The 13098-nt window shown below is 34.6% G+C and overlaps 1 protein-coding gene across 3 annotated transcripts in view; it reads right to left on the reverse strand.

Moving 5' to 3' along the window:
* Fstl5 (follistatin like 5) overlaps positions 1 to 13098 on the reverse strand; it is a 507741-nt gene that overhangs the window by 194075 nt on the left and 300568 nt on the right. For all 3 annotated transcript variants that reach the window (XM_035451280.1, XM_035451279.1, XM_035451277.1), the window contains exon 6: positions 10019 to 10185. In XM_035451280.1, coding sequence (XP_035307171.1) covers positions 10019 to 10185 — 167 coding nt within the window. The remainder of the gene's footprint in view (positions 1 to 10018; positions 10186 to 13098) is intronic.

Genomic DNA, 13098 nt, shown 5'->3' on the forward strand with positions numbered 1-13098 from the left:
ACTATATACACCTAACATTGAATCTCATTGTATTTTTTAAACACATTGGTTCCACTTTGTACTGCCCATATACTCTTGAGTGTTTGGTCATTCACCCCCGAGTTTAATGGACCAACTTGGTGTCATATTATTAAAGAAACCTGAGTTTCTTGACCCTAACAGCTACCAATTGGCAATAGTTCCTCAGCTAGGGATATGACTTGTTGGTCAACAACCCCTAACTGCTGTGATTTTTGTCTGATGTTACTATGTACAAGTCTGAAATATGTCGCTACAACTACTTGAATTCATATGTACAACTGCCCTCCTATATTTGGAAGGCATTGTTTTCTTTAACTCCAATACCTCTGGTTCTTAGCTTCCTTCAAATTCCTTTTTCCTGATGTCTGTGCTTTGGGAGGAAAGAGTATGACATATATGTCCCACTTAGTAGTAGGCAGTCCACTGTCTTTGTGTTAATTACCATCTATTACTAATAGGATCTTATTTTAAGAGGGTTGGAAGATGCACCAAGCTACGTGTATAGCAATAAGTCATTAGAAGTTGGTATAAGACCATGTCCATTTAGTAGAAAAATAGTTGTAGATTTTCCTCTAGGGTCTATGACATATCTAGACATGGGTTCTTTATTTTCAAGTGACTTTTGACTCTATTACTGGCTCTGTGTTGTTCAGTAAAGATCATCGGACAAATTTTTCTAGTAGGAATCATAAAACTATGAGATTCTGTGAAATATGTGACAATGATATCATAGTAATTCACACTAACAAATATGATTTTTTGTTACATGAGAAAAAATATTGAAAGAAATGTGATTTTCTACCAAAATAACTCTTGGCAGTTTATGATAAACTTCTTGAGGGGACTAATTCATTGACAAAAACCCTGAGCAAGGTTTTGGCCTGGCCATAACAAGTATAAAACCTAGACCTAGAATCTCTCATGGAGGGAAACACTCATTATCACAGAAGACATGAAGCACTGCCAGTTCATTACTGCCCCATTGGAAGTGTGATGTACAACTCAGGATGCCTTTTTCTTGCATTCCTAATTAGGACCTCCTGGTGTTTTTCTGCTGAGACCTCATAACAGGGAAAAAAGAAGGCCTTGGAGACCGATTTGCCCTTAATCTGTTAGTACTTCTCTTCTCCTAGCCTTTGATTACCAATCTCATGTTAAGTTCTTTTGTTTGGTGTCTCTGGGCACTGATCTGAGTCACTATCTATGCATCAATTCATCTGGTCCTTAATGGTTGCAACTTTTTGTTAGAAATAAACAATGGAGGTCTTTGAATGTTCTGGAATTTAGGCTCTTGATTATTGTTCACAATAAGTCACGGATGTTGTATTCATATCAGCTTGAATTCATCATTTAGCTACTATTTCACACTTTTATACATAAACCTGGTCATGCATGCTTTTATATTCATCTAGTTGTCGTATGTATTCTAACTAGTCTTCTACAGTTATAACTTAGAAATTCTATCTTTCAAATTTATGTCAAGAAAAACATGTTTCTAAATTATTGACTCTGAGATACAAGGAATACTTTCTTAACAACTATTTTTCATTTTGAATAAGAATGAAATCTGATACATTCCTTTCAAATAGTCAATATGTTTATCTAGATTATTCTAATTAATGTAATAGTTGATATTCAGTACTTTGATTAATAAAACATTCAACCACAGTTAAATTTTTTTAGAAGGTACATTTTTCATATGGAAACACACACACACACACACACACACACACACACACACACACACACACACCAACCCCCTCCCCCAAAACAACTACCAAGGAAGCTAATACAATCCTGAACAATAAAAGAGCTGCTGGAACTCTTACCATTCCCTAATTCAAGTTATATTACAGAGATATAGCAATAAAATATCACATGATATTGCCATAATTAAAGACATATTGATCAATGGAGTGGAACTGAAGAACCAAACATAAGTACACACACTTATGAATACCTATTTTTTTTAAAAAAGATGCTGTACAGAAATACTGTAAATGACAGCATCTTAAAAATGATGCTGGTCAAACTGGATGTCTGCATGTAGAATGCAGGTAGATCCACATCTATCATCCTACACAAAACTCAAGTCAAATGGATCAAAACCATCAACATAAAACCAGAAACACTGAAATGGAGAGAATAAAATGCAGGGAATAGCCTGAAACTTCTTGGTCCCTGCAAAGACTTACTGAACAGTACACTAATACCACAGGCACTAAGATCAACAGCTAATAAATGAGACCTCATGAAACCAAAAAGCTCCTAAAAAGAAAAGAGTGTTATTATTCAGATAAACAAGGAGCCTACAGAATAGGAAAATAATTATACCAACTTCATGTGTGATAGGGTACTAATATCTAAATTTATAAAGAACTCAAAAAACTATACACCAAAACAATAACAAATAATCAAATCAAAATTAGGGATACAGAACTAAATATATAATTATCAATAGAGGACTCTTAATGTCTGATAAATACTTCAAGAAAGGTTCAACATTCTCAGCCAACAGGGAGATGAATTTAAAAACTGCTTTGAGATTCCACCTTACACTTGTCAGAATGGCCAAAATCAATAACATAAGTAGCAGTTCATGCTGGTGTTGATGAGGACAAATGGGAAGAGTCTTGGATTGCTGGAGGGAGTGCAAATATCACCAGCCTCTGTGGAAATCAATATGGCAATCCTCAGAAAGTTGGGAATCATCCTACCTCAAGATCCAGCTATACTATTTTTAGGCATAGATGCAAAGGATACATCATCTTACCCCAAGGACACTTGCTTAACCATTTCCCATGCTGCTTAACACTTGTTCAACCATGTCCCATAGCTAGAAACTATTGGGAGCATCTTAGATGGCCCTACCCAGAAAAAATTGATATAGAATTATGGTACATTTGCATAATAGATATTAATCAGCTGTTAATGATATCAAATTTTCAGGCGAACGGATAGAACTAGAAAAAATTACCCTGAGTGAAGTAAACAAGACCATGAAAAATAAATGTTGTGTGTATTCACTTAAATGTGTTTTATTAGCCATTAAGTAAATGATAATCAATCTATAATCCATAGACACATGGAGGTTAGGCTTGGAAGAAGGGACTAGGGAGGGCATATAGGTCTCCCTGGGAATGGGATATAATATAGGTTTTTGAGGATAGATTAGGTGCAGGTAGGAATGGGAATGGGAGGATCAGGTGAGGAGGGAGTGTGTAAATACAGCTGAGAGAGATAATTCAAGTAGAGACATCTGAAACTGAGGGGCATTTGAGGGATGATGTGGAAACAAAGTACAGTGGAAACTTCCTATAATATGTGAAGGCAAGCCTAGTGAGGTCGTCTAATAACAGGGGTTATGGAGTACCAAGTGTCCATCTCTTGTCACTAAATGAGGTTTCTAGTTGCTACACTGGCTTTCATTCAATTGAGTTGTTGGCAAAGAGGGTTCCATGGAAATCCTGAAACAACCCAAGCTGTTGCATAAGGTAATGGATTCCATTCTGCTGATATTGGAACCCATTGCCAAGGACAATATACACACAACCCATTGAACATGGAGAAGTCAAGGTGGTGCCCATGTGGAAACTTCACTCTTATGTTGTAGTGTCTTTGATGTGGGAAGATATTTTGCAGGCTACCAAAAGAGAAACATAAATACCAACCCAGCTATAAAACCTTTGACCTACAATCTGTCTTCCCCACAAGTTATGTTAGGGCAATGGTGGCACAGAACTTGTCTGATTTGACTTAAGTCCCAGAGCCATCAAATATCTCCACACAGAGCTTCTGGAACCACTGTAGAAGAGTGATCAGAAAAAGTAAGTGCCAGAGGGATTGAAGGACAACCGGAGAACATGGTCATCAGAATTACCTAAGCAAAGTTCTATGAATTCACAGACAGAAACAGCAAACACGGAGCCTGAATGGGTATATACCAGGTCCTCTGCATAAGTTTTACAGCTTTCTGCTTAGTATTTTTATGGGACCCATGAGTGTGTGATCCAGGAGGTTTCTTGTACCTGCTCTTGGGTTTTACTCCCTTTTATTGGGTTGCCTTGCCCAGCCTCAATGTGATAGTTTTGCCTTACCTTTTATTTTGTGGTTTGTCATATTTGATTAACTCTTTGAATCCTGCTTTTTTTTTTTTTTTTCTAATGAGAGAGGAAATAGAGTGGATTCAGAGGGCATTGAGGCTTGGAGGAACTGGGGTAATAGAGGAAGGTAAAACTGTAACGAGTATATATTTTATGAGAAAAGAATATATTTTAAGTCCCATGCTGGTATTCCAGCTGTCAGTCTGGGGAGCAAGAGTTCCCCGATGTTCAGGTCAGCTCTTTCCAGGAACATGGGTTTCAGTGAGGAAACCTTGGAAATCTACAAGACCTCCTGTAGTAGTTCAGTACTTATCCCTAGCATAGGTGTGGACTTTGGGAGCCCATTCCATATAGAGGAATACTCCCTGAGCCAAGACACACGGAGGTTGGCCTAGGCCCTATCCCAAAGGATATGAAAGACTCTGATGACACCCTACGGAAGGCCTCACCATCCAGGGGGAGCAGAAAGGGTATGTGATAGGTAGGGTTTTAGTTGGGGGAGGATGGTAGGGGCGGACAGGAGGGAGAAGGGAAATGGGATTGTCATGTAAAACAATCCTGTTTCTAATTCAAATAAAAAATCTGAAAAAGAACCTATTTTCAATAAAAAAAGAAAAATTAAATATTAAAATAATTTCAAAATAACATGATGAACAATTTATGCAATGGAAATTTCAATATCTTTACTACTTCAGATTAGACTTGTGAGGGAGAGTGGTTTTGTCTTGTTTTTTGTTTGTTTTTTGCTGTTTTGTTTTAATTTATGAGACACAGTTTCATATATCCTCTAGTGGTCTTGAGTTAACTATGGAAATAAGAATGACTTAGAACTTCTAATTCCTTTACCTCTACCTCAGTGTTTGGATTGCAGGAATGTCACATTCAGTAAATACCTGATGATTTATAGAGGCAAAAGGTCACTATTTTTATTAAATCACACGTTTTGGTGGTTTCCTGTATTTATATCTCATACTGAAATACTCTGTTTATTTTAAGATAGTAAATGGAAATCTTGTTTTTATTTAATTTTTTTAAAAATTTAATTTATTTAAATAATTTTTATGTTAGTGATATTGATTGGGGCTTTGTTACTAATGACTACCCTAAAATATAAAAATGTCTTTATATATGTGTGTGTATAAAAAGCACTATACAAATCTAGCTATACAAATATTTTTATGTATTATGTAAAAATAAATCTGAATACTATATAGTCTATATCCTTTTATATAATGAGAAAGAGGGTAAAAATTTAAAAATACTTCTTTCTCATTGATCTAAGAATTAAAATTATGTGGCATAATTAGTATATTCTTCAAGTAAAATCCTAACATACAGGTTGTAGATGCTTGATATGCCTGTGTAATTCTATTCATAAATATAAACTAAAGTAGATAATTCTGAAACACTTACAAATAGCAATAATTCTCTCTTATGTATTTAATGGCTTAAAATTCTTGCACAAAATGGTGGTTTTCTTCTTTCTATGTGTCTCTTCCCTAGACTGAACCAGTTGCTGAACGGTTTCTCTCTCTACAACCTAAGAATCTGTTGAACTGCTACAATGATGACTGAATACGCTTTTTCCCTCTACACATGAGAAACTCAATTTTATGTGATCTAACCTGCACTACATTTCAATGGAACATTTTTCTTTAAATGAAAAGCAACTATGCGACAATCACCTTGAACACATTTCAGAAATTGAAATAACTTGAGAGTTATCATGTCTAATCGGAAACATATTCATACCTACATCTGGCATTGAATGGCAGGAGGAGATAGCTCATGCATTCCTGTCCTTTATTTGACTTCTCACCCTGCCTCAGATTGCCTCAGATGTGATGTACACAATGCTGAAACCAGGCATTCTTTTTACTTTTGATCTCACAGGATGATCTATTCATTTTCTCCACTCGGTTGTTGCTGTCAATAAGATATTCATATGTAACCTTTACCATCTAGTTTGTTTTGTTCCTAGTTATTAAATGTTTTAGTTAGGAAAGTATGTTGATTTGGTGAATATTTTTTACAAATTATAAGCAAAATAATAATAGTTATTATTAATTCTATTCATAAATAGAAATAGATAGTAAAAAATCTTTAATAACAATAATATTACAATAATAATAAATAATAATAGTTAAACAAAACTAGGCACAAAAACTATGTAGATATTTTCTTAAGAAAGCATACAAATGCATTAGATATGTACAACGATGCTCACCAACCTTAATAGTTAGGAAACTGTAAACTAGAACCATAAAGAAGGGCCAATGAGATGGATCCTGCATAAAGTCACTTACTGCCCAAAGCAAGAAATCTTAGCTTAATCCTTGCTACCCTTGCAAAAGGTGGAGGGAGAAAACTGACTCCACAATGTTGTTCGTTGTCCTCCACATGAGCCCCATATTTTATGTACCCATTGACACATCCTGTACATATAATAACAACTACAATAGATGCAATAATAAAAGTTAAATCATGATTATTACTTTCTGCATTAGCATTACTATTATGCAGCATATAGATAAATAAAAATAGCAAAATTCAAAAAGGATACAGATAAATGGGAACCCATGGATCCTCACTTGCAACATACAATACTAGTATAAGCTTTTAATGATCTTACAGGTTTACAAAAATTATAAAATAAATTATTATATAGACAATAATAATCATTTGGGAAGTATGTAAAATATTTGTAAACACTATCTCAAAGTATATTTATAAGTTCATGTCCCTTTCAATATATCCAAGGTAAATAAATAAATTAATCAGTAGACTAAAGAGAGAGGACACACCATTTTTTATTCTTGTAATAGCAACATTGGTAAACCTGAAGGTCATTATGCTTAGGGAAATAAGGCAGTCATAAAGAATAATCTCCACATGATCCCATTTTATGAAGAAGCTACAAAAGTCAAGATCATAGAAATATATTGTGGAATGATGGTCTCTGTGGACTGTGGGAGGAAAATGAGTTATTACTAGGGGTCTGTTATGGAAGATAAATAAGTTCTAGGCATGTGCTGTAAAATAGTGTGCTATTGTTAACATGACTTTATTGTGCACTTAAAACTTTAGGAAGATTGATCTCGTACTACATCTCTTCACCACAGTGAAAAAGAGAAAAAAGCAGAAGTCTAATGGAAATTTGCAGCCTTCCATACTTCTTTCCTTACTAATCTTAAAGTCATGTGACTTTAAGAATGGCATCCAATGAATAATAAAGTAGGACAGAGAAATATCTCAGATTTGTAGGAGATGGAGTTTGTGTAATTTCAGTTAATTTCTCCTTAGAAGGCAGCAAACAATGATGAATATATATCCGTAATGGTCCTTCTGAAAGTGTGTGTTGTCTGTGCAGTTGAGACACTCAGTCCAGCATACCTCTGTATTCTCATTATCAGGTACCTCTTCTCAGGCAGAAAGGACATCATTTGTTGATCAGTTGCTATCTAAATTCTAACACACTACATATTTTTCACAGACTAATTGGCTCCTGAATGTGAACATAACAGAATGTGTTACACATAAAGGAGTTAGAAGACAGTGTTTCAGACTACAAAGAAATCTGCCATATCTTGTGAAGAGTTGCAATGGGATCAGAGAAATCAATAGCTCAAGCCAATGAGAGTCATTAAAATATTAGCTACTAAGGTCAGGAAAGAAAATAACTGAATCCCATTGTAGCCTATGTTGACAGGTGACAATCAGTGGAGGACCACAAAACAGATATTGAGTTGCCTAGAGGCACACATTTGATCTGATTTAAATTCTGAAAATCTATCCAGGGAGTGATAAATTGTCAAATCTGCATCTGAGCCTAGTATGCCAGTGGAAAATTAGTACATCTGTATATCACTTTTCTCAAACTAAACACAAAGTGATTTTATACTTTTCTTTTGAAACAGTATAAATACTGGTTAAGGTAGTTTTATTTTATAGATGAATTAAACTCAGAACCAATGTGCATGGAGGAAGTAACCAAGGGAAAAACCAACACCCACAAGGCAATGGGGAGGGGGAAAAGGAGTTTTGAGAAAAGTCCAGTTCAACAAACCAAACATCTCGAAAATGAGTTCTTGTTCAATTTAACATAGTACATAAGTAAATGATGCTATAAATAAATGGTGTTTAGTGCCTCTAAGGATTAAGCCAGATGGATAATCATATTTAGCTAGTGCAGAAAACAAACAAAAAAGATAGTATAAATTAGAATATTATGGGGCCATTTAGATGGCCTTGTTTAGAAGGCTAAAGAGTTCTTGTTTCCAACAATTTCATATCTTCCACTTTGCTTGGTCACCAAAGAGTGCCACTCTTTGAAAGATTAGGAGGTGTGGCCTTGTTGGAGGAAGTCTATCAGTGGGGGTGGGCTTTGACAATTCAAAAGCCCAAGCCAAGCCCTGTTTTTGGTTCTTCCTGCTGCCTGCAAATCTGCATGTAGAACTCTCAACTGCTTCTCTAGTATCATGTCTGTTTTCATGCTACCATGCCCTGTGTCATGATGATAATAAACTAAACTTCTAAAACTGTAAGCAAGCCCCAATTAAATGGTTTCTTTTACAAGATTTACCATAACTATGGTGTCTCTTCATAGCAGTAAAATAGTAACTAAGATAATATTTCTTGTTGCCAATGGATTGTAAAGTTAAACTGTATTTAGTCTCATCTGACTTTTCAAAAGCTTTGGCTGTTACTCAACATTGCAAAGAGTTTAATTACCTAGAGTTAGAGATATTTCAATGAGTCCTTGACATATATGGCTTCCAGACATGTTTAATCAATGCAGGTAGAGTTCACTGGAATTTTTTTATATCTACTTTATTTTTATATTTGTTTGTTTATTTTGCTTGCCCTGATCTATCTATTCCATGAGAAAATACTCAGGTATTGTTCAATATAAAGACTGCTCATCCTATGAGAGACATGTTCTCCCTTTTCCCAGTGAGCATAGAATATTCTGGTAATTCATTTCATCAGAGAAAACCTTGCCATGCCAGACACACAGGCGCATGTTGTTCTATATTGTGTTCCTCTGTATTCCCTAAGTATCTGGTCTTTATTAACAAGTGTGTAACACAATATTATTCAAAGAATTTTCTTCTAAGAATTAATATATGAACAAGTTAGAATTTACAAAGAGTGCAGAGAGATATTTCCTAGATATATATCTGACTTCTATCCCTTATCCTTAGTACCACACCATGCTGGGAATCAATTCAGAGAGAGACTCCAGATACATTCTATAAACAAGATGTGTGTGTGTGTGTGTGTGTGTGTGTGTGTGTGTGTGTGTGTGTCTGAATAGACACATTTTATATCAAGGGAATATGTATTATACAAACACAAAACTCCTATATTTTCAGATAACTAAATATCACTGTTCCTCTGAAACTAATAGCTATGAATGCATACACACACACACACACACACACACACACACACACACACACACACACCATATACTCATGCATATCTTCTTATGGGTGGCAATTTTAACTTTTTGTTCTTGGACTCTTAACATTCACAACTTCATGCATGCAAATTTGAGCTTACATGAATGTGTTCCTGGAATACTTATTAGACGTAAATTTACTAGGGAGACAATTCGCATTTTAAAGCTAAAGAGATATTTATAAAAATGTTGTGCTCATGTATTTTCTGACTAATACACAGCTACATTATCTTACTACACTAATACAAATGATTTGCATAATTACAACTGTTCTTTGGGCACCTACCAATTGGTCGGATGGATGAACAACCTTCTAATAATTCTTTTCTCCTCTATATACAGTATTCATTTAGCTGCCCAGACACATCAGAGCCTGAGGTAACAATGCAAACTACACACATTGTGGAGCATCTTTGTTTCACATACTCACATTGATGTCTTCCAAATCTAAATTATTTAGGACAATATTATTCCTCTTCCATATGATAGGGGGTCTCAGGGCTCCCACAATGGCACAACTCAGGACAGCACTTTGTCCCACGGTGGCTGCAGTGATGCTTACTCTCTGATCTTCTGGCAGACTCAGCTGGATTACCTCTGCAATGATAAAGTGTCAATATATTGGTGAGTAGGTCAATTTTCCAACATTAGTTATTATAAAATTTTGAATATCAGTGATTTTGGCTTTGAATTTGAATAACAGAGGAAAAAAGCTCCCAATGAAATGAAGAAAAGAGTAAATTGTTTCCGATTAAAGGTTAGAATGACATTTCAATTTAATTGATTGACAAGCATCCTCATGTGGTGATGAACTATTAAACATGAAATGAGTGTCAGAAGGAGAGTTACAATAAGCCTGGCAGATTGCACCTGAAAGAGAAATAAATTTTTTAACCACCTATTTGACATGTACTGTGTCATCCTCATTGAAATAAAAATGATGATGTTTATTGTCTGATGGAGTTATAGTGTAGGTGAGGTGAGATCATTTTTAGACAGCTTTCAGAGAATAGTTGCAGAGCTATATGGGCGAAATGCTTCATTAAGCTGGAAAAATATGAATTGACTCTAAGAAAATAGGTTTATTTGGGAAGTTGTAAGAGGAAGGGAAAAGAAAAATATACCCCAGTTTTACCAACCACATAGCAATGAAGTGGCATTATGTCTGCTATCCCTGTCTGGGTGCTGGTACAGTACAGTCCTTTTCAGGTCTTTGAATTTTACACTTAAACCTTTCTTCTATTTAGTGCTTACATGTCTTTCAATGATTATGTAGAGTCATGAGCACATTGTTGGAAATGAGAATGTGGATTTTCTCTTTTAAGTCAATACTTACAAGCTAAGAATTAACATCCAGCCCCTGCTGGGTCACTATTAAGATGACTGAAACAGTGTCTCCATTTCTGAATACAAGTGAATCTGCCCTGTGATTCCTTTCTATTGTTTAGAGACTCTTATTTGGATACACTGTGTTTGAAAATTACATTTTAACCTGCTAAATACCACAATTGGTTTCTTGGGTTTACAGACATTCTATGGGGATTCAGTGACTCCCCTATTGTGTCTTCTAATTTGAACCAGTGTAGTAACTGCAATTACTCCCCAGACACCTGTCATTCAAGGTCTAGTTTTTCTTATACATCTTTTTTTAACCTTATCTGATTGAAGAGAAAGGCAAAGGATTTTATATTCTATAAACATTCAACAAATGACCATTTGTAATTTGTTATCATCATCGGTCTAAATAGCATGTTTTTGCATTCGAAGGCTGGGCTGACATGAGAACTACACCCTACTTATGCACATGGGAAGTGGTCATGTTAAGTAATTTGTGTGTCATTTAACACAGTCCTACACACCAGTAACTGGGGACTTCAGAAAGAGACTAGACTCCTATCCTATTATATAGACTCTTGTCTCCAAGAAAGGGAGAATTATTATTTAGGCTATTACTGTTTTCCATTATTCTAGAAGTGGGCAGGATATTCTTTAAACTAAAAATTCCCATTAGAGAGAAATTCAACACAATATCCTTTGTAAATTGCATCAAAAAGCCTAGAAAAATAGACAATAATTATCTTGTTGAAACATTTGTAGAGAAAAGTTTAATTTTTCTCAATAGCATTGACTGATACTTGCTTTTATTTTGTGAAGCTTCCTGAATAATTGGAATATAGAGAATATTACTTTAATGTACATCTTGTTATGTGTGTACTTATGTATATACCCACACACACACACACATATATATACATATATATATATATATATGTATATATATATCCCATAGGTAAAATTTGTATTTACAGATAAATAGGCACAACTAATTGTTATTATATTGATTAGGAACAGAAATAGTTTGAAATTTAAAAAACTAAAAGCAGAGAACACCATAAACATAATATAGATATCATAAAAGCTATTAATAGTACTCTATGTGAATTCCTAAAATATAGCTTCTAAATTGTCTTTAAATAACAAAAATAAGATAATGAAATCTCTAAACTTAATAGCATAATATTAATGATGGCTAATTTGATACTCAATAAAATTAACCACAATGTTACTATGAAACCATCAACTCTCTCACCTGGAATCGGTATGCTGTTTTAAATAATTGTGCTCTTTATAGTTACATATTACATCTTCATTATATAACACAATCATTTTATAATAAGTGTTGACAATGAGGTAGCCTTCCAAAATGTATTTTAAAGGGAACTTATAATTAGGAACAAGAATTACTGTCCAGACAATATTTTAATTTATCTCAGACACTTTTTAATTACTAACTATAGTTATTTTGAAAAGCAACATGTAGAATTTTAAAAATCCTTAGCTACATTGTAGAAAATTTAATCAACAAAAGCAATAAATTTTCATTAAAAATAAGCAACTCAGATCAACAGGATCTTCCCTAGAAAAACTGAACAAGCCTTCCATCTTGGAGGCCACCATGGCCATCTTTAGACTTTTTAGTAGGATTTACTTTCCATTATTAAAATTTAAGCATCTTTATTTTTAACTTGCAGTGAGAATTCTTTAGTGATGAAACATGTGCTTACACAAACATGTAAAGTATAGGTATCATATCCTATTATAGTATGAATGGACAAAGCTGTCATTCAATTCAAAATCTAAATATCAGGATAAGGTATGTGTCTTCAGTGTGCATGGGTATGCACATGTGTGTGTGTGTGTGTGTGTGGGTGCGTGCATGTGTGTGTGCGTGCGTGCGTGCGTGCGTGCGTGTGTGTGTGTGTGTGTGTGTGTGTGCAGGCATGCTGGCATGCACATGTGTACTTCTATTTTAGTGCTTGGAATTGTAAGCTTATAAAAATTCAAAGAGAAACAATCTTTTACCTATATTTGCTTGAATATGTATGGATCATTGCAATTTTTGTTTTATAGAATTTTAGCCAGAGTCATCTTTGGCTGGTTATGTGTAGAATACTGCTTGTATCAGTATGAGCAGTCATTTAGTTCTCTTCCCTATACCTTTATTCTAGT

Source organism: Cricetulus griseus (assembly GCF_003668045.3).
Source record: "Cricetulus griseus strain 17A/GY chromosome 1 unlocalized genomic scaffold, alternate assembly CriGri-PICRH-1.0 chr1_0, whole genome shotgun sequence".
NCBI lineage: Eukaryota > Metazoa > Chordata > Mammalia > Rodentia > Cricetidae > Cricetulus > Cricetulus griseus.